At 39.0% G+C, this 23,582-nt stretch overlaps 2 protein-coding genes across 2 annotated transcripts; both read left to right on the top strand.

Annotated features, from left to right (window-relative positions):
* Nucleotides 1-2,145: 2,145 nt before the first annotated feature.
* Nucleotides 2,146-5,832, top strand: nfil3-6 (nuclear factor, interleukin 3 regulated, member 6). Its single transcript, XM_058373488.1, has 2 exons — nt 2,146-2,405; nt 3,486-5,832. Exon 2 carries the CDS (start codon nt 3,566-3,568, stop codon nt 4,778-4,780), a length of 1,215 nt encoding a protein of 404 aa, XP_058229471.1. The 5' UTR covers nt 2,146-2,405; nt 3,486-3,565; the 3' UTR covers nt 4,781-5,832.
* Nucleotides 5,833-8,963: 3,131 nt separating this feature from the next.
* nfil3-2 (nuclear factor, interleukin 3 regulated, member 2) lies at nt 8,964-18,246 on the top strand. Its single transcript, XM_058418098.1, has 2 exons — nt 8,964-9,271; nt 14,209-18,246. Exon 2 carries the CDS (start codon nt 14,872-14,874, stop codon nt 16,447-16,449), a length of 1,578 nt encoding a protein of 525 aa, XP_058274081.1. The 5' UTR covers nt 8,964-9,271; nt 14,209-14,871; the 3' UTR covers nt 16,450-18,246.
* The last annotated feature ends 5,336 nt before the right edge of the window (nt 18,247-23,582 follow it).

Here is a 23,582-nt window from a genome sequence, read left to right as displayed (position 1 = left end):
AGTATAGTCTGGCCTTGTTCTGTAATTAAAATGTTTTCAAAATGAAACATTATGTCTGTTTCCATCTATAAGTAAAAAGTAAAAATATTTCATATTTAACATCCATATAGCTTAATATTAATGACAATCAATCTAATACACATAAAGGAATTAATTCAAGTTTGTGTAAATGTGTTAAGTTCTCACCTGTGGAAAAGTCCATGGTCTCTAAAAGTCTGAATGGAGAGCATAGAAGTTCTGGCACCCTGATGGATTTCCAAAGTTGTGAAGTCACTTGGTAGACTTTTAAATGAGCTTATATATGTATCAGGTGTGAACGCGGTTGTGGGGTGTTTTGGGGGGTCAGGTGTATGTGGGGGCGTGTCAGGTATGTGCGTGTGTGTGTGTGTGTGTGTGTGTGTGTGTGCGTGTGTGTCTCAAGGTAAGGGTTAGGGGGGTAATTGTAGGGGTCTGGGAACACTGCATTATGTAACCTTCAAGAGATAAATGTACAACTTCTATGTTTAATCAGTAGAAACATTAACCATATACAAGTGGTTAAGTATATGGGTATGTGTGTGGGGGGTGATTGTGGGGTTTACGACCCCTTCAAGGGTTATTATGTAACTTTTAGGAGATAAACATTGATCATCCTCATTGGATGATAAGGGGCGGGACATTGTGACGTAGACGAGTTCTGACTGGATCAAAGGGGCGGGACATTGAGACGTCGATTAAATCTGATTGGTTGAAAAGGGGCGGGACATTGTGACGTAGACGATTCTGATTGGCTGTCAGACCTGTCAAAATTTTGTTTAATGAAACATGCCCTCCATATCTCTCTCTACTGAGTTGCTTAAATTTTCCCATGTTATCAAGGTCAAAATGTCATCATGTCTAAAGATAGGTCCTTTTACAGCCAGTGGTACATTCTCAATTAACTCCAAACTATGACGGCAGGCCAATCTGATGCTTCCAAAAGTCACTAAATGCATTGTGGAATTTTCCAACTGTTTAAAAATACAGTCAAGTTAAAGTATGTAAACTTCTGAATAGATTTGTTACTAGCTGCATTTCTCACCACACTTCAGTGAATCACTAATTATATGGATTTTGCAATTAATCTTAATTATTGCATATGAAGGGAGATGAGTTCAGATAAGGTGACACACTTAAAAAAGATTAAAACCATTGGTTAAAACCATTTCAGAACAGTTCAAACCTGGGTTTGAATTGTTCTGAAATGGTTTTAACCTTTTTCTGAACTCATGCCCCCTTCACATGCAATAATTAAGATTAATTGCAAAATCCATATAATTAGGAACCATTCAGGGAGTGTAGACCCTTTAACTTGCTAACTCTAGTGTTATTTCTTGTTATATAATGGACTTAATTATTATTATTACTATGATGATGATGATGATGTTGATTTTTTTTTTTTATTGTTATTATTATTATGGTTGTTATTATTATTATTATTATTATTATTATTATTATTATTATTATTATTACTATTATTATTATTAAAATGAAGAAACGAGCTGTTTAATACATGTTTTAAAACTATTTGGGTTCTGTATGTGAAATAGTTAGGAATAAAGAATGATTTGAATGAATTCGATGGTTGGAAAAGCATGTGGTTGGTTGTTTTGTTTTTCACTTTGACTGTCATTCAAATCAAATAAGCTACCTGATGTAAACCAAATGTAAAGTCCTAGAAAAAGGCTAATGTGCTAGAATGGACACTGTGAAATTATTTCACTAGCATGGTAAGTTATTAGGTGTTGAATATACATTTTGCTTGTCACAATCCAATCCGGTGTAATACATTAGGCATTAACAAAACACTCCCATTCTAAAATGGCTGAAATTGATTCTTTTTTATTATTATTATTATTATTATTATTATTGTCTGTTAAAAACATTACTTCTAAACTTGAGAACTCCTAGGTCTGAGATCTACTGCACCTCAAAGCTACATTTCATCGATCATGAATAATACAACCACATGTTTAGCCAAGAAGAAAAACTCGTGCGAAAATATGTCGCTTAAAGAAACGCGCACGCGCACTAGCAAAATGTTCGATTCGTTTGTTCTTGCGAATCGAATCTCCGGGCTTACTTAAACGAATCGTTCAAAAAGGAACCGACTCATTGGAGAGCCGCTAGTTCAGGCAAGGATAGAGAGCGTCCTCGGCTGAACTCCACATGCAAAGCTACAAATAGGAGCTGCGGCGTTCAAACGGAGCACAAACGAGCCAGGAAAGGTAGCAGCACGCAGATGACATTCTGTAGCTGTTTACACCTGATGACACACTTAACATCTAAAATTCTTAAATCCACTGAAAAAGAAAACCCAAACACTGCCGCAAAATCCGCTGCGATTCTTTTTTCTTTTGGATAGGACTCATGAGATCATTTTAAAGGTAAGGACACATATTAACAGACTGGACACTGATTTGTTGTGTTTTTATTAGGGAACTTTAACAGGCAGGATTTGACCATTCATATAGAATGCAAGTTTTGATGCATTGCCAGGAAAAGCTCGCGCGTAAAGCGCTTATTAACTTACTGTTGTTGTTGTTGTTTTTCTCACAATCGAGGAATAATACAGGTGTTTTACGAAAAAAATTGATTAAACAATGTAATCGTGTAACTGATACAAGTTTATTATGTGTGAAGCGCAGTGTCCGCAGTGTTGAGGCAGTTCCACTAATTTCCAAGAACATGCTGATGACATTGTGCCAAAAAAAACCATATCATTTAGTGCAGAAATGTCATGTGACACTGAGATAGGATCCTAGCAAAAGAATCCTCACAGATGTCTGGATATGGACAATAAATTATTTTCTTGCTTTGGTTTTAAAGAATAACAAAATAAAATAGCCGAGATCTGAAAACTTTGCATATCTTCAGTATGTGTATATTTTAATACCGTTTAGGACTAGATTATCAGTGGTTATTATAGTGATTATGTCTCTGTATAGCCTAAAAGCACTATTATTTGTCGGAGGACATAGTTGCAGTTAACCCAGTCACCGGGACACTGTGTGTGTGTTCAGTGTTAAGGTCAGCAGAATTCCTAGAAGTCACTTTTCTGCATTATCGCGTGACGTCATGCTCTCAGCTCCACGTCCCGGCTGAGTGATCTTCAGCTTCCGTGTCTCTGAAATTCAGTTTAACAGCTGTAGCATAAAAATCTATCCCATTACGTGTAGAAACAAAAAAATGTGCTGCTAAAGTAACATATCACTCTTTCCAAGCAGTACGAGAGATTATAAGCTTCAGATTCCTAACATGCTGCGATAAAGTCTGTCTTTGCCTTTAAGAGGTAGCAGGCAAACAGTAAATATAGCCGAAGGTCTTTTGGCTCGATTACGGCATGTTGCACAAATGTACTCTGCCTTACTGGAAACAGCTTCTGAGTTACATAACATTGTGTTGTAATGGATCTTACGTAACGATTAAACGGTTTTTTTGTTGTTGTTTCTCTGTTTGGCCTCTAGGTGGAGCTGTTAAACAAACAAAGCTGAAGCTGACCTAAATTAAAAAGGAAACTTTGTGTGACGACAATTTTATTCCGAGAATGTTTGAAGAGGGATCTCAAGAAATGAGAGAGCAGAGTGCGGGGGTACTGCCAGCTGTGGAGGCTGTGAGTTCAGGAATGTTAGGATTAGATGTGGCAACCAACAGCAACACGATGTCTTTCACAGAAGAAGCTGTCTCCATCCTAACATCAAGCAGTCTGCTGGCGCGCTCATTGTTAGGCCGCACATCAGCAATGAAACGCAAAGAGGTGACCCCAAGTGTAGGCACACTGAGGCGCAAACGTGAGTTCATCCCCCAAGAGAAGAAGGACGAAGGGTACTGGGACAAGCGCAAGAAGAACAATGAAGCAGCCAAGCGCTCGCGAGAGAAGCGTCGTGTCAATGACATGGTGCTAGAGAACCGTGTACTTGGGCTGCTTGAGGAGAACGCCAGGCTCAGAGCAGAACTACTAGCACTCAAATATCGCTTTGGCTTGGTCAAAGAACCCTCGAATGCAACCATCCTTCCGCTAACCACCACAGCCCCATGCGTTCCTCAGCCTGCTAACTCACATTATTACCTACTCCGCGAAGACGGGCTTCACCCCAGTACTGGTATGGTACCCCATCCAAATTCCACTCAGGCTGTATTCCACGTGGGACGTGGTATCAGGGAGAATGGCAGCATGTCAGAGGACTCAGGCTTCTCAACTCCTGGAGGCTCCAGCGTTGGAAGTCCTGTGTTTTTTGAGGACCGGCTGAGTGATCATGGCAAACTGTCTCCAAACAGATCTGATGAGTTGGGCTGCGAATATCACCACTCTCCTGCCCCTGATACTCTTGTGGCACAAGTCTCAACAGGGCACACACCCACAGTATCTGGAGGTGCGGACTCGGTTGACGGTATGAAGAGTCTCCCACACAAATTACGCTTTAAGTGTCCAGGCAGCAGCGATAGCGAGAATCCCAGTGAAAGGCGCAGTCCTCTGCAGCATACAGGAGGACGGGAAAACCCCAGAAATCATTTCCCATTTGGCATGAATGAAGGGGCTCGGCTTTGGTCACAGCATGAAGGAGATGAATCTCGAAAAATTCTCCCTCATCATCACGGTGGCCCGATTGGCAGTTGCAGCAGTGGTCAGCCACATGGGAACCACAGCGAGGCATATTACCATGCTGAGAACAGCATGCTCAAATCTCAGCTTAGTTCCCTTGGCGAGGAAGTGGCACAGCTCAAGAAGCTCTTCTCTGAGCAACTCTCCAAAATGAACTAAAGATCTCAAGTTTTTACAACTAATTGAATACAGGGAGCTTGATCTTTCTAAGCCAGACTCAGCCATAAACAATAAATCATAAGGTTTTTATTCAGAACAGTGTTGAAACTAAATTTTAAGTCACTGTCATGACTCTAGTAGTAGCCAGTAGACTCCTAGACTGTCCTTCAGTTCCTTTAACTAGTTTCATAACAGGAAGAGAGAATAAAATTAGGTATGGGTTGTGTGCTACAAAGATACAGTATGGAAGTCACTGTATGTGCTGCAGCCCCATACACCAGGGAGAAAGAGTTGTTTTTTCTCTACCAGCAGGTTCTTACTTCAGTCACTCTACATAAACAGACATTACTGCTAGACTCCAGTGGGTCACCAAACCAAAGTGTATCATTCATATTTAACACAACATTCCCATATTCATTGTCAACTCTGCTGTTATATGTCAGATTAATGGATTTGAAAATGCATAGGAAATGAAATTGGTGCTGACTGTGATTACAGGTAAAATATTCCATTATAGTTTGTCTCATAGTTGGCCTCCATTACATGTATGTCATGCAGATTTGAAAGGGAAGACAAATGTTTTTGCTCAGTGTGCAAATACTAATGACCACTCCAAGCTATAACTAAATGGAGAATATAATTAGAAAAAAATTGTTCTGGTGTATTTTTGATAATATTATTTGTGGGTAATAATAATAATAATAATAATAATAATAATAATAATAATAATAATGGGTATAACACCTTAAACTCATTGTCACTTCATAGACCATCAGTAAAAAAAAATCAGTAAATAAATAAAATGTTATATATTATGATAAAATGTTGAATGCACAATATCATATTATCGTAGCCCAACACATCACATAAATGCCTTTTCCTGCCTATCCCCCCTTTATACTGCTTGTTACTGCCATTTGAGGTCAGGATTGTGTGTAAGTAGTAACTAAAACACTGTAAAATGTGTATAATGGTGGTAAAAACCTGTGTTGCCTTGTGTATTTATGTGTGTGTTTTCAGTGTTTTTATATGTGAATAAATATTTGACAACATATATAGTTTTCCTTCTTTGTAATCAAACATACAGTATAAATTTGTTAGTGTATAAATCTGATATGATTAATAACTTAATTCTGCTGATTACTCCAAGGAATGATGCCTCGCATTAGGTGGATATACAGTTAGGAACCTTAATGGCATATAATATAAGGTCACTGAATTACAAATGAAAATGAACAAACAACAGCCAAAATGCCATACTTCATTGAAAATGTGCTCATAGTGTTAGATTACTAGTACAATTTAAATTGAATAATAAAATCTCTCTCTCTCTCTCTATCTCTCTCTCTCGCGCGCGCGGTCTTTAAAAGTTGTAAAAAGTCCTTATCTTTCATGGTGTATCGATAGCTGATCTATTTATTCTAGCACAAGTTCTCTAGCCCACTAGTTGGTTTGTAGTTAGTGGTAGAAACATGCCTATAACTGACTGGCGGAGCTCCCTACCAGAGTTTGGCATTCACACAGCCCTTACAGGACTCGACAGAACCCAGACATTCCTGCATTTACACAATCTTTTACTGGAAGCCACTGCAGCTGAGTAATTACAATTGTTCTTGGGAATTTCTAAAGTACAGGTGGTAGGAACTAGACTGGAAAATGAGTCACAAATGATAAAGGACAATACAGTTTGTTGCCTCAATAATAACTTGTAAGAAAAACAATGTATTCGTATTAGATTTACAATTGCTGTATAAAGTATAGCAAACATTACTTATCAGGAGTTCAGAGGTTATTTAATGTCCCAGACAAATGACCATATAGATAACAGAATAGAGTTATAAATAAAACAATATCAAATATTCAGAGCTAAATTTAATTTGACTATTTAAAAAATAGCATGCAGCAATGCTTTTCTAGTAGCAACTAGATCCAGTAACTCCATTATCTATCATTACAGTACATCCTAATAATTATGATTGTCAGTAAATAAAAAAATCTAACTATGAAGTCTATAACAGCACTTGACAAAATCCTTCATACACAATAAAGGCTGAAAAGTCAGCCAAACTGATGGTATAGACTTGTGTATAGACTTGTGTATAGACTTGTGTATAGACTTGTGTATAGACTTGTGTATAGCAGGGAACTGATATTCATAATCAGGGTTAATTCCTACAGCTATATTCTTCATCCACAAGAGGGCAGCAATTACGTAATTCTTTCATTATTCCTGGGTCTGGAGACAGTTCATGTGATACAGTGCTTATTATGTGCGATTTTAAAGCCATTTTATTATTATATGAAATGACTGATTGTACATAAAGCCCAGCTACAATGTGAAGAAAGCATTTGAAGTCTAATCCCATGTTATCTTGGGCTAACAATGATCAGCTTCTGTATATAATCTTTCAAAAAAATTAAATAGTAAATTCATCATTTTGGTCAAATACCGTTTGCACATTTTGTTTATTCGATTTACTGATTATGAATGTATGAAAAATGCAGAAAGGTCAATGTGAAACTAAGGGCAGGATGCTTGTTTAAATATGTTGTTTAAATATAAAACATTGCTCACATTCACAGCAGTAGATGAGCAAATCTTAATACAGCTTTACAAGAATAGGTGAGATATTAAACACTCGTGTCTTTCTATCACAGCACATGCAAACAGACACGTGGCCAATACTGTCCAGCAATTTTTTATTAACTACTTCCATTTAAGGGATACCCCAGCTTCATGGAAAATTGGGTCATCTTGCGGTGAGTGACAGTTGAGCTTAAGTAAAAGCTTCTTTTATTGAAGATCCATCATCTATACACACACACACACACACACTAAAACAAACACTATACTGCGCCTCTTCGCTCCTCCGACCCCCTTCACCCTTTATGCAGCATGAGACGATGGCTGTTACTAGGCAGGCTTGGTGACAGTTACCATGGGAACCGCCTACCCATGAAGCTGGGTGGGGTAGGGTGGGGTACATGGGGGAGTGGGCGGGACCAATGAAAAGAAGGGGGTAGCAAGAGAATTGGCAAGTTCAAGGCCATCGCAATGTCGTCATGAATGCCACCACTGACAGACAAAAGAAAAATAAAAGCCCAGGAGTTGAGGGTTAAAAAAAAATTATAGATGCATTTCTTTTTCTATCTATATAACAGTGTAGCGCTTTCAGCATTCTACTGAGCTGTGATGGACAGGGAAATATAAAAGATGGTCAAATACTATAATTATCAGACCCATGCAGATTAAAATAAATCCATCATCTTCGTGTAGAGGTGTCATAAGACCGTAATTTGAGCTGGGTCGTTATTTATCTTTTATTTGTCCTCACAGGCATTCGTGAGTCACTACTGTGGGTTTTTTTCTTTAGAGTCTTTAGAGGAGATTTAATTGTTCCATGGCTTGCTTACAAAAGTAATGGAGGTCTTGTTGGTGCTTGTTATTTAATTTGTTATTAAAAAATCCCACTAGTGATTAAACTAGTTTCACCAGACAGACTCCAGACAGTTAAATACATCTGTTGATGCGTTGTATTCGCGTACATAACGTTGTTGAGTGCTTGTTAATTTGCAAATAATACTTACCTATGAAAAAAATATGGTTTCCCGGACCAAACCACCTATTTTACCTTGCACATATTGCCTAACACTGTGGGGGCAACAGTGCAGTGAGTCAAGCTCATGCGTGTACAGAAAGCACTCACAGGAGACTTGCTCCACGGCACGTATTAAGAGCAGAGGTTGTCATTTGTGGTCAGGAAGTTCTTCTCTACATTATTCCTTGGCCATTTCATGACTGACAAAGCATACGAGCTCTCAGCTTTAATCTTTGTGGTTTAGTGGACAGTCATTTTACAATTTTACAGCCTGTAGTAACAGCAGTAACCAAAACAATTGCATATGCGTTCACTATTTCCATATCATGAAGTTTAGAATTAGTATAGTGTCAGAGGGATTATAGCTCCCCTCCTGCAAGCCTCTCCCAACTGTTTCTTTTTATATCGTCTCAGTGAGGGCTTGTTTCTAAAAATGTCTTCTGTTCTCTAGGTTTCAGGATCTCTCTCCCTCTCCCTCTGGTAACCTTATTATATGCATGGAGCACGTCTGGCTACGTGCCTAGTCCCTCCCTGCTCTCTCTCTCTCTCTCTCTCTCTCTCTCTGCTGCAACATGGTTCGAGGATGGACTGAGAGAGAGAGAGAGAGAGAGAGAGAGAATGTTATGCAACTAGTTATGCAACTGTGACCTACTAACATATATTTCCAGCACAGCGAGGGAGGGAGGACATGAGTGCGCCTCAACAACACAACACGAGGAACCAAAATACGAGTCACACTGAACGCGTGCCCGCATACGAGCAGAGCGCTGAACGAGAATCGTGACACTTTGCATGTCTTAGCAATTTCTGCCTATCCGATCCCGGCTATACAACGACCAACGTCTGGGTTTTTTTTGGCGACTAATTTGGATACGTGCGTAAATCACCAAAGGTAAGCTTTTTGTTTTGTTTAGGGATTTTTTTTTCAATCATGTGGCTCTAATTTTAGTTTCATTGTGTAAATGCATGCCGCTTGAAGGGTCAGCTGGAAGTCAATAGCTGCTGTGCCAGTCAGCGGCGGCAACACAATAAACACGCGGCTCGGAATATTCGTAATATGACGTAATATGCCAAATACTACTGTTTAAAATGTAGCTCTGTCGTACATTTTCATGCACACAGGCAAGCGTGCGCACATGTTCAGAGTGGAACACTACAGGCTTTTGTTTCATGCTGTGTCCTTAACGTGCGGTCAGTGAACATCCAGCTCATGGTGTGGGTGCATTTTCTCAATGTCAAGGCGAGGCTTGTAGCCCCGTCTCCATATTCCAGTGCGGGATTGCTGCTAACAACACGAGCCTAGAAACGGACGCACGAGACACTTAGACTGCGCATTCAGTGCATATGGCTATTGCTTAGGCTACACCATTTATGACTGACATTTAGTTAATAGAACATAGTTGCAATTGACTTCTGACATGAAATTGTCCCCGGGTCTGAAGTGTCAGATACAATATAAAGCAGTTTCTGGTTTACAAAGCTTAGGGATGATGACACGCTTCTGGCCGTCACGTGTGACCTGCAGTCCCGATAAAGGTTAACGCGGGTGTTAGGTGGTTGCCGAGCCAGCCCGTTAACCCTTTCATCCCAGAATTAGCCTACAGCCCCGGGGAGAATTAGCCTACACCCCAGCGCGTCCCTTGTTTATGGCGCGACTGTTGACTTTGGCTGAAGGAGAAGTGACCGCCCGGAACTTTTGAACTAAACAGACAGGAACCAGACTTTGAAGCCATAACTAACTGAACTGGCTGTGTACCACTAACAGCAATCTTCCGCCAGCTTTTTTTAAATACTTTTTATAGCACACCACTGGACACACCTGGATATTTTAAATCAGTAATTGCGTCCTGCGGTTAGCTGACGCTGTAGCTTACGGCTACGGAGTGTGTGCTTTGTGTCCACAACTAGCCTGATTACCTACTTTCGCAAAGTTCAAGAGTTGCCTCAAGAATATCCCATTCCTCAGATATGGAATAAAACTGAAACACTATTGCAAAAAAAATGTAATCGGTTAGGTTTACGCAGTACGAAGGTCGCAGCAATTAGTAGAGCGCGTTAGACAGCTGTGCGTCTAATACACTGTAATAACCATATGGTGCTTTAATATTTTGCGATACTTAGAATCGTAATAGGGTATTCCCAGTGTCAGTGGTTTTGAACGTGGCTAGGATAAATGGACACAAAAACAAACAAAAAAAAGTGAAAATGTTGCAGGGGCTCGTGATAGACAGTCAAGCCCATTTTCATCACTATACTACTGTACTTATACTGTACCTGCGATGCAATTACTCTACACACTACACCCTCGGATCGCTTGCTTGATGCCTTAGCAGTATCAGACTAAACATATGGGACAGATTCTTCAGTTTTGAATGAAATAAATGGCCTGAGTCGGACAAAAGATGATGCAATCGGCGGAAACACCCGTATACTGTGATGCACGGGTTGTGTGAGTGTTTGTGTGCGTGTGTGAGCGCGCGCGCGCTAATTGTGAATGTAGGTCATGTTTGTCAAAGGGAGGGAACATGTCCTACAACAGATGAAACCAGAATAAGCACTCCACCATGTGCCGAAATGCTCACCGTCATAACAAAGGAGACACACGCACATACAACGGGAAAAGGGCGCGTCCTTGTGTACCATCATTAGCATTATTGTGCATCACTTTGTTGTCATCCTTTTATTAATAAATAATTAAAAGTAATGAAGGTATTAGCTGTCCTTGAACTGATCTTGAACTGATGTGTAGCCTAGAATGACCTAGGTTCAGTATTGGACCTGTAAGTTTGTGAACAGCTTCTGCTCTGTCATTCCATTAGACAGACCTGTAAAGAGAATTAAATAGGTCTACGTTAAAAATTTGTTTTTGAAAATTTTACAAATCGGACTGACTAAGTGTACCTACCTCAAACGTATTTGCATGGATTTTGATGGAAGTATATTTGCATAGGAAATTATCTTAGAAAGGCTTCGAATTCACTTTCTGATCTAATCAAACACTAACCAACAGAAAAAAAAGGACTGCCATTTTTTAAACTATCAACTTAATCTATTTACGTTTGATTGCCACCTTCTGCGTCATCATTTTGGAAGCCATAATATAATATTGTTAGATTTAAGATTGGAAAATGTCAACTAAATGACAGTGCATGTTTTAGAGATCTACAAATCTCAAATCATTTTATCTGAAAACAGCAGACATTTTTTTAAGAGAAGATGAGATCAACCACAGGATTTAAGCCCCCACCCCGTATGACAATTATAATTTGACCCATGGGGTCAGCAGCTTGGCCGTTGCTATTTCCATTACTTAAAAGAAACCCCAAAGCAACACGTGCAGCGACTGCACCGAATTAGTTTCCATGCCTCGCCCCAACCTTTGACTACAGCAGTATCTCTTTGCTTTTCCACATTAAAAAGAAAGTGAACATAAGGTTGTTGTCAGAGGTGATCACCACATTATTAATATGATTATTCACCCCCCAAATTATCAGGAAGCGCAAGATCCTTTGTCTCATCATTAATGATGTGTGATCGTTAATCTGCATCTAACCTGGTCTTAAAGTGGTTTATTATGTGCACAGTGGTATATTTTTAAGTAGCTGCTTACAATAACCATTTGTATTTGATATTAAAAATGGGATTACATAGCAATATTTATTTACTTGCAGTATTTATGAGCATTTATTTATCTTAATGTTTCTGAATGTAATGGATTATCATTCAGTCAAATTTGTTAAATCAAATGGAAATACCACATGCACAGTCAGGCCATGTTTAATACATAAAGCTCTCTTTTTATAATCACTCATTTATCTCTGCTTTGGAGATAGTGAGGTGGCCCTTTGTTAGCACTGCCAGTATTCAAGTCTCTTCTCTGACTGCAATCATCTATGAACCGTTATTTTTCCCCTCCCTTCTTTCCTCTTTGTCTGTCTCGTTCTTCGTCTCAGTCTCCCTCAATCTTTTGCTCACCTCCCTCTATTTTTAGCTAAATATCTGACCCCTCCCACCCGTTTCCTAGCTCCAGCTCTTGCTGAAGCATTCCTGACCTATATTTGAGCACAGGCTTGTCTCACATGCTGCCCAGTTTCTGGGTTAGTGGGCCAGCAAGGGAGAAAGTCTCTGTTTCTTTAACCCTTAGTTATGTGGCTTCAGGGCTCTAAACTCTGAATATTAGATTAGCCAGTGTATAATCCTTGTGTGGCATCTGTCTATTTAACCTCATTACAATCTTGTGAGCTTTAACATATTTCGAAAAGTTGAACAGAAAATTCCCAGATTAGTCTCAAACCTGAAAGATTTTGTTCTAGAATTATTGCTACTGTAAAAAGCCTTTCACAGTTGAAAATGTCTTAGCAGATGAGACAAGATTCCTAAGATTTCTCTTGAGAGAATTTAAAGATAAATAATGTTCTAATATATTCTGAGAAGACAATGTAAGATAGATAGATAGATAGATAGATAGATAGATAGATAGATAGATAGATAGATTAAAATAAATGCAGCAGATTATTTAGTGTTATTTGTGCCCCTTAGTCTATTAGAAGTTATTAAACAAAGCCCACCTTGAGCACGATATTAAACAGAGATACACGTATTGAATTAATCTCCAAGCTCTCTAGGATCTGTCACATGAGCCACTGAGTAAAAAGATTTGAATCAATTATTCTATGATATAAAAATGGACAAAAGCAGTAACTGTTTCTGCCATTATAGGACTTCAGAAATAGAAAAATAGCAGAAGTAAAGCCAAAATCACTTGCTGTCATTAAGTTTTCCAGAGAGTTTCCTCTGGCCAGGTGGGACTTTACCTCCCCAGTGCATTAGTTAAGTTGACAAAACATTCCCTTGTCACACTTTTCCAAATATAGGCAGTGGGGCTTGTCTAGGCTTTTCAACTGACCTAATTCATCAGATTCTTGCCTGTTCTTCATTGTTAAACAAATATATCTTGCCCTTCATCAGCTGCCATCTGATAGCAATTTAGTGATTTATCCCCAGAAAATAACCACAATCAGCCTGCCTGGCTTTTGTTTTTCCTGCCTGGCTGTTTTGGAATCTATTCCTTGACCCATACATACGTAGGAAACACATTACCAGATCTGTTGACCGGATTATTCCGGCTATGCGTCCAAAGAAGTGAAGCAGTAACATGGTAATGTTTCAAAAAGCATTTACTTCAGCCTTGCTTTGATTTCCCCACACTCAGTGATGTAATACAGGCTAGTGTTTCAGAATGTAAAAACAAATCATGTGCTCATTGCTAATGCTTGCCAGACATGCAGTTATGGTCACAGCTCTCAATCCTGTAGGGGAATTTTGCTGTTTAATGCTGTAAGCATTTACAGTTGGTGAGTCAAACTAATGGAATTAAGGGAAGTCGACTTGTGGGAATTAAAACAGAGTTAGTAAAACAGCATTGTCTATTTTTCATTGTTTAACATTTTTTTGCAAATGCCCTAGTCTGTTGCCACTACCTCATAATAGGCAACATTTAGGCCGAGAACAGAGGTCATGGGTCACAGACAGAGGAGATCAATAGCAAGGCTAAAAGGTCAGACGGTGGTTAGACTGCAGAACAGACTATTGAGTGTTGCCATAGGTGACCGTCCAACTAAAGCCAGACATGCTAAGCACAGGATTAGGTGCGGGTCTCCCAATAACAAATATCTACCTAAATCCCTTGATTCTCTAGATGTACTGGGAGGAATGGAGAGTTGGGTTTTTTTTTCACTGAAAAAGGAGTAAAAAAACATGTTGAAGAATGAGTGCTTGTGTTCTTCTCAAGGGATTAACAGATATATGTTTTTGCTTTTGTGTCCACAGCCTTCTAGCACATAGCCATCTGGAGGCTCAGATAGAGGTTGCACCCCTCCCCACTGTCTGACAAGCTGAGACAGACTGAGTGACCTACATCCTGCAATACGCCTCGAGCACTGGATTCTGTCTCTGCCAGCTTATTAACATAGCCTTTTTGAAAAGCGAGGAAAAAAACCCTGAAATCACACAAAAAGAACAGGTCACAGTGGCCCTAAGCTAATAGTTACACATTCTTGAGACTTCAAGAATTTCCTCCTTTTTCTGCCCTGTTTACCCTGTTGGCTGTTGGTGTGGCTGGTTTGGGAGTACATTAGATGATCAACACTAGTTAAATGAAGGAAAGTGTCACAGAGGCTCACCTATTTTTGATCTTTTTAGCCAATCTGGGCACTTAACAAATATTATTATTATTATTTTTATTATTATTATTATTATTATTATTATTATTGAAACTTCAGCAAAATCAATGAGTTTGACCCCAACTGCAGCTAAAATACCTCATAAGATTTTTGCTGATCCAGCTACTTAGTCCAACCTTCAAGACTACTAATAGGAGGGAGACCTTACAGGCATTTTGATAACCACCTTTCCCCTCCACCCCATCCCTTAAATTTCAGTACCATTTCTGTGGTAGCAAGAAGATTCCAAACTGGATTTCTTTAAAGAATAATGGAAAACTTAAACTCGCCTAGCCCAGCAAAGTCCAGTGTAGGCAAAACCACAGAGAATAAAGAAACTTTCTCAGGCTATAACAACTCTCTTCCTTCACCCAAGGGCAACCCCCGATCTGTCCGCCTTTTAAAATCCAAGCCAAACATGACCTGCCGGCGCAAGCGTGAGTTTATCTCTGATGAGAAGAAAGATGCTTCCTACTGGGAGAAACGGCGCAAGAACAACGAAGCAGCTAAACGCTCCCGGGAAAAACGGAGACTCAATGACATGGTTTTGGAGAATAGAGTTATTGCACTGAATGATGAGAATGTACGTCTAAAAACTGAACTCCTGCAGCTGAAACTCAGATTTGGACTCATCAGTGCAGCCTCCTATATGGAGAAGAGCCAGCAAATTGGAGGAACAATGAATGGATCTTCTGCATGTTCTTCCTCTTCTTCCAGTCATTTCTACCCTAATGGCTACTCCAGTGGCTCCCAAGTGATGAACTCTGATTCTTCAGAGGCCGAGCAGTCTGTTCGGGGTGAGGGACTTGCCCAGCTAGTTAAATACTCTCCTCGAGGTTCTCTGTCAGATATGTCTGATGGTTCTTCACGTGACAGTCCAGAGCCACTGAACTATGACATCAAGCAGGAAGGGCCAGGGTTAGATTTGGACATTGCAAACAGCACGACCACACCAATTATGTTTAACATCCGTCGTGATTTGTCCACTCCACATCACCAACACACCTTTCAATCAGGATATCACAGCCACCAACAACAGCGTCAACACCAAGAGACTGTAGTCAGTGCTGCTGCACCACCAGTGCAGACTGCTCAAAGAAGCGTCATTCTGTATCGCTCGAGCAGTGTCTCATATCCTGTAGAAAGTTCAAGACCTCAGGAAATCACTCAACAGACACTGCCACAGATCCTAATCCAACCTACAGAGGGATCTACCAAAAGCACTGAAAGCCTATCAGAGGCAACCAGTCAGCATGAAAGTAAGACTTTAGACACTCTGCCTTATGAATACTCAGATGGAGAAGCAGCAATGAAACAAGCATACAGGGCCCAACATCAGCAGATTGTGGCTAGTTGTCAGAAGCCTGAGACTATGGCACCAGACCTTTGCAGACAAGGAGGTGAAGAGCTGTACCACTATGACAGCCCACCAGATGAGGAGCCTCCAGTACTGAGTTACGAAGGAGGTCCCAGGAAAGACGGATACTATCAGGGTCACTCAGGAAAGGACACCTGCTTAAGTGAAGGTGATCCCCGCAATTCTGACAAAGAAGCATCCACTGATGATGAGTGCCCATCTTCATTTTGTTCTGAAACTGGCAGTTATCACCAGCAGTCCCCTTTGGCTGGAGGGCCAAATTGCTCCCCACAAAGCCAAAGCAGAGACAGTCAAGCAGAGGTCAAAGGTACAGCACTACCGCACAAACTACGCCTTAAGCACAGATCCCTGAGTAATGCTGGGTCAGCAACTCAAGAATCACCAACTACACCACCAGCACATGTGCATCCATTACCTCAGCACCCTTACCTGGCTTTGCCTCAGTCCAACCAGCAACTTCAAGTTGGTTGATAAAAGGGAGAGTCAGGGGTTAAGGGCCAGCCGACCCCAGAGTTCTGCAAGCAGGCCACTTCAACAGGGGAAAGATGGATGGATTATGGAAAGAAAATCCTGGTGTATGCAATAGCAGGAATAAGAGGCAAGACTATAAGTGAAGGACACTATGGGACCTACTGTGGTAGTATGCTAACAGACATATCCTTTTAGCCTCTTCCCACCTGGTATTGGTGTGCTTTGGGAGCGGAGACATAGACATAGAAATGTCGGCCCCAAAAGCAGACAGAGCTTCTGGGTAAACTGTATTATACTGTAAAGACTGCTTTGTTTCTGTAACTCATCCCACAATTACGAAAGCACTTGTGCAGCAAATGAGAGGAGTGAACAAACTGTTCACATTTTTCCCCAATCACAATTTGTTATAACATGATGTCAAGGTAACAGCAAACATGGCAATAGCAACCATTTGTGAGGCATTCTAACCTACTCACTAACTGTAAATACCTACTGGTTTGTGGTCCGTTTCTATACCAAATCAGAGGCTTGCTGTTCACCACGAAACATATCAAAACATCTGAGCATTCTGGGAATATTCCCTTGACCAAAGAAAGACAATAGCTTTACATTTCATACCTCTGCCATATATCTTTTTTTTTTTTTTTCATTTTCCCAATCCCTATTCCTAACAACATATTCACAATCCCACACACCACTTTCTCTTGTCCAAGCACTTGGTTTGTATATTACTGTGATATAATTATTATATATAAATATATATTTTAAGAATAAAATCCAGGTTTTTTTTGGAGAAAAAAGAAAAAAAAATACAAGGGCAAAAAGGATTTTGATGACTCACTAATTTGTCAAAAAATACTGTATAGTATCATTGTGTTTACTGTTCAGGTGTCATTTAAGTTTTTTAATTGTCATTTGAAAAGTTATCATTTTCAGCAACTTAACCTTTTTAAAAGCAAATCAAAATGCCCCAAATTGTTTAAACAAAAAAGCCAAGGTATGTGGCATGTCATAATTAAACAGTTTTAGTGCAATTACAGACTGGAAAGTATAAAATGTTACCAAATAATATGTTTGAAAAGGTCCAACCTCTTATAAATTGGAAAGTGAATTAGATCGGCATTAACAAGCAGCTGTTTGTAGCCATGATTGTGATGTCCTGCCCTTGACACCTTACTTAAGCCATTCAGCTCACAGATGTTCACGGAATCTATAAGTCTCTTACAGACACAGCCCTACATATTTCCCTGTACATGTCAGAGTACTAAGGACAGGAACAATCTAACTTATTTTAATGATAAAATATGTTGTGTGTTTGTTTGTTTTTTAATGTGCCTCATTTAGACTCACTGTTATTTGTTTTTGATTTTTAAGTCAAGTCTACATGTCATGTCTGGCATACAGCACTTATTAATGTATAAATGTAAAGTTTCTTCTACCCTGGATGACACTGTATTCTGTGCTCTTTTTTTTTTTTAATTATGTGTGATTTTTGAGAAAAGTGTTGTCCTGTTTTCATGTATTTAAAGCTCCCTCTGTCATCCCCCCCCTTCCCCTTTTCAAAGCCTCTTCCCTCATTCTATCTATGTGTATTAAATTCAGTGATCTTTGTGTTTTCTGTTCATAATTTCATGAAAAAGAAACAAAGATTCGACAAGACTTGTGTTATGGAGTGGCACTGTTGTCACACTCTCTGTTTTGAAATGGATTCATGATGTTACAACACTAATATCCATCGAAGACAATGGGTGCATTTGGAAAAAAAAAAAATGAAAGAAAAAAATAAATAAATAAAAAGGATGTTGCTTTTATGACAGTTCAGCTCTTCAGTTTCTTTTTATTATTGTAGTATTCTTCCTATGATATATAACTATGCTTCATTTATGTAAAAAATAATGGGATACTTTGGAACACATCTACTGATACAAACAAAATAGCTTCAATTCCAACATTTTAGACCTGCTATTAATTAGATGGAATGTGCCCTCGATTTCCGCGAACAGCAAAGCTATTATTGAATGTGGGGAAGGTTTATAAACTCCAACAGGGCAGCATTCCTCATCAAATAAAGTGTTATGGCAGATAGAGCTTTGAGCAGATGCTAAAGCCCTGAGTCAGGTTAGCTCAGCGAGACCTGACACACTGACACACTTTGTCTCAGACCTACTTATGCATGTTCACTTCCCTGATGTAACACTGCCCTAGTTATTCAGCCTAGTTACTCAGCCTACTGCTAAAACCAGCTGGGCAACAGAATGGAAAACACACACACAAACACACACACACTTAAAAATAAATGCATATTCAGTTTGTGATTATCCATGCACAAGAAAAACATAAGTTTCAAAAGCTTGTACCAGAACACCCAAAAGTCAGAACTAATCAAACATAACACAGCATAACAATTTGCTTCAAAGAGGAAGAAAATAAAGCACAGGGATAAAATCTAACAGCATGAATCACTGCCTCTCCTTTTCTTTTCAGTCACATTTCTGTAATTTTTTACAGCAGTGTGGCTCTGTAGAAACCAGCGGTGTAGAATCAGTAACATATTAGAATGACCACATTTATATAAACTTGTCATTTGTGACTTGTGCAGCTAGTGTTATTGTCAGAGACATGCTGATATAGAAAATTAACTCATACCTTCTGGCTAATCAGATGTAAGGAGTTATTTTTTTTAAAAAGATTATGTACCTCAGTGCCTTTGTTGTCTAGTTTTACAGCAAAGGTAATTATACAGTATATTTTACTGTAGTCAGGGCACTTGTACAGTAGATTTACAGTAAGGTCATTTGACACAGTATAAATATTTACATAGTACTGTACACAGTACACAGTACAAATATTTGCACAGTTTTTATACTAATTTACACAGAATCTTATTGTAGAAATTACAGAAATGGTTTACAGTCTATTCAGCAAAGCAGGAAAAACAGGTGAAGGACATCAGACCATGTTCAAGTTTAGAATCTAGGAACCCCAAGTTCCCTAGCTATGATGATCTGGAAAATAAAAAGCCTAAGATTCAGTTTCCTGGCCTTAGATGTCATATTTTGCAAAAGTCTTACCAACAGGTGCATAAAAACAACAACGAAAAAATAAAATAGGAGCAAATGTCCAGGATATGTATAACCACTGGGAATATTATGCAAACTGGGCTAAAAAGAAGGACAGACATGCCTAAAAGCAGACAGGACAAGTCTGGGACTGAAATAAGTCTGGGAGTGAGGGACAAAGATGGAGAAAGAGATCTCCCACTGTGACATACAGCTATGCTCTAATCGTTTATTGACTGCATTTAGAAGGTACTAAAGTTTAAAAAGGAAACATGTACGTGTGTCCTCAAAAAAGTAAAGGATTTAACTGGATGTGTCAGTGTCTTTCTTCCACATAATAAAACACAGAGAACCACAAAGTGCCCTCTTTGTTCCCTTATACAGTACTTAAAGTATTATAAGTTTTGGCAATGACACAGTATCCGTCCAACACTGACAAGGTGACATTTCCTAATGAAGAAGACAGCAACAACAGCATTTCTTTGTCCTGCTCGGGTTTAATTGGTGTGGACAGGCGTCTGCATAAACAGGTCAGTAGAAAAGTAGGTCAACACAGAAGGGAGGGACTGAGGGATGGGACGGGACGGATGAAGGGTGAGTGGAAGCTAGAGAGAGGTTGTGCATTGTAAAAGAGGCTTCTGTGAAAGAACAATTCGAGCACAACAAGTGGACACAGAGCTCTCACATTACCTGGCTTGTTCTGCTTAGCCTGTGGTTGTAGGTCAGTGGAGCAGGCCAGCGCTGGAGGACAGAGGCAGTCAGAGACAGAAAGAATTTGAGTGAAATGTGCATAAAGAGCCTACAGTGTGAGCTCCATCTGTAATGCTCTGACATTCCATATTCTTTTTGACGGCCTCTAGAATAAGCTGCAGCATTGCTGTCATTTCTAATAAAATGGCAATTGACAAAAGTCAGAGAGACAAACAATTTGAGATTGGAGAACTAAACACAAGGCCTGTCACTGCTTTCCAAGATAGCAGGCTGTAATCCTACTAATAATTGTACGATTATCTGCCCTCAGCCTGTGAACAAGCTTATGTAAATGTGATCACATTGCAGCTGTTATTAATCTGTTTTTCAAACTCACTGATTTCATCATATACTTACATGCATTCTGTTTAACAGTTACAGAAGAGATAGAAGGGTCTATATAAATGTTTGTTACTGTATCTTTGAAGAAAGACAAAAGTGTGTGTTTTTTAAGGCATCAGTCACACATTAGTTACACATTGAGCACCTTAGTAGTGGCTAACAGCTCTCACTCTTTGTGTTTCTTCTTCATTTTGTACAATACTGTGTGTGTGTGTGTGTGTGTGCGTTGCATGTGTTTGCCAGGGGCGAACCTCCCCTAGAGAGACTGCAGTATTTTGAAACTCTTCAGAGCTAGCCAGAACTGCTGTCATGTCTGTTCCAAGCTCACTGTGAACCCAACTGGCACTGACTCCCACTTGGAGCTGTCAACTAAACATCACTCACAGTGAAGTTAACACTGACCTACAAATCAATACCACTGAAGTTCATTGGATCACTAAATTACAATGTCTTTTGAAAAGGTTGTAGTGCATATATCTGTCAGCAATCCATTTAATATGTTTTTCTTTACTGTAAACATTTCTGTTTGAAAATGCCTTGGTACTTATGTCAGAGCTCAAAGACACTATCTGATTCCATTACAAACCCATTTGAGAGGGTTTGGTTACACTGTTTTGAAACAGTGTTGCTGAAAAAATGTAGATGAGCTTCACAAATATGTCACTTAAGGCTTCTGTTCCTTCTCACATCGAATGCTAATTCTGTGAACTTCAGCCTGGTTCAGTTTTTTATAACTAGCTGTCTAGGTCAAAGTTGGAACAATTGGGGAAAAAAAGGCACATTGAATCTTTTTGTGTCCAGTGTACTCTGTATAGATTCACCATGACACAAGGAATGAACAAATGAATAAATGAATGTTGTTTTGCAACAATTGTACTTTCCTAGGCTCTGCTGATGAATGGAAATTGACATGCGGGAATTTTTCCCAGGTGTCACTAGAACATTATGTTACTATGATGAATGTTTCTTCCTTGAATTTGATAGAGGTATTAAATGGCACATACAAAATGCCCTAAACTATCGCTGATAACCTCTTCCGTATGTCAAATTTTAATCAGAAATTTAGACATGTATCAACTTTATTCCAAAGAATTAAGTGTTTGGTGAACACTTTCAACTCATATAATTGTAGTATTTATGGAAAAGGTTTGCCTTGCTTCAGCTATATCCTCATTTTAGGCTCTGAACTGCAAGTGAAACTTTTATCTCTCTTTTTGCTTAAATAAACATTTTATTTAAAAGCTGGTTCTTTCTCTGGCATCAAATAGGCCAGAGAAAGAACTACATTTTCTAGGCCAGAAAATACAAGAAAATGACACGGCCAATGTGAGGACACAATAAGAACTAGAACTAAAGGGAGAGAGAAAGAATGGAGGGGGGACTGAGCAAGGTGAAAATATGGGAGTCATTTATATATCAAAGAAAAAACAAAGAAGTAGGCCTTCTCTTCCTGTTGCTTCCATCCTTTTGTCTTTCAACTGATCACAGGTGGCAAACTGACCCCTTCAACATACCCATAATCTTATTCAATTCAGTTCCATTTTATTTGTATTGTGCTTTTAACAATAGACTTTGCCACAAAGCAGCTTTACACACATAATTTCAGAACATAAATGATTAATTTATCAATTTGCGATGGTGGCAAGGAAATCCTCTCTGAGACAATACAATTTTATCTAAGATTCAGAGCTTCAGAGTGGATTTAATGCAGTAGATTTCTTAAAACTTGAGTGGGTTGCCCCCTCACTCAGTACCAAGAAACAGCCAAGACTTTTATTGACCTGGGCCAGTATGTACAGGTTTAGCCTGTAGCTTCTGAGAATTATTCCTAAAAATAGTCTTAAAAGGATACTTAATATTTGTAAGACATAAAGCTGCTCATAAACACGTGTTATAAAATTTCTCAGAGCTATTTAGAGAAAGGTGTATGAGTTCATCCTAGGAGTATGATGTGTGACAGCAACATAAATCAGATCAACTGCACCCTTTAACTGTAATCCGTCAGTCGGTAGAAGTACACAAGCAATAGGCAAATTAATAAGATTAATTTCATTAATAATTGTTTTGAATTGTTATATACTTTGTACACAAAGTAAGTATAATCTTCATTTATGACCATTAACCTTTTATAAATTTCAGCTGTTTTAACTTCACCTTTACCTTCTTTAGTAATTAACTGGAAACAATCGCTTAGAATGTCTATAGTCGACTATTTTATAAATCTAAGCTATTACTTCTACCTAGATTTTATCATGTGCTTTAAATACAACCACACTTCAACAAACAATGAGGTCAAGAACATGACTTCAGCAGGATTTTTTTTATAATTGCACTTAGAATTGAAATTAGTTTGAGACATCATGCTTCAAGGCAAGATTGAGATACAATTGGCTCAAAACTGAGAGGAGACCAAGGTCAAAGACACAGCAGTATTGAGATTAATTTCAAGGTCAAGTCTTACATGTTAAACAACCCCCCTAGAAAAAACTACAAATCTAAAATGAGGAAATGATAAAGCTATCACTGAGGTTCCATGCAAGATCTCATAGATCTCATGCAAACAGAAGGCTGGTTTTAACAGCTCATAAAACTGGTAAGACAATAGGAGAGAGCAATAAAAAGTGACCTACTTTATTGAATACCACTACTTTTTTGTTTTACTTGGATTTACATTAAAACCACCTGCCAAATATTGTGTAGGACCAGCTTGTGTCTATCAGCATGGTCTGCAAGACCTTTCAAAGTGTTCTGTGGTATCCGATGGTTGATTAGCCATCACAATATGGCCCTTGTCAAAGTCATACAGCTCAATACACTTGCCCATTTTTCCTGCCTCCAACACATCAACTTTGAGAACTGACTGTTCACTTGTATATACAGTATATATATAATTATTTTAAACATTCATGCAATTCTACCTAAGGTTGGTGCATTGACATTTTGATCTCATCATGATCCCATTTCAAGCTAAATGTTGTGTCC

This window comes from Hemibagrus wyckioides, linkage group LG02 (genome assembly GCF_019097595.1).
Source record: "Hemibagrus wyckioides isolate EC202008001 linkage group LG02, SWU_Hwy_1.0, whole genome shotgun sequence".
NCBI lineage: Eukaryota > Metazoa > Chordata > Actinopteri > Siluriformes > Bagridae > Hemibagrus > Hemibagrus wyckioides.
This window is presented reverse-complemented; position numbering and strand designations above follow the sequence as displayed.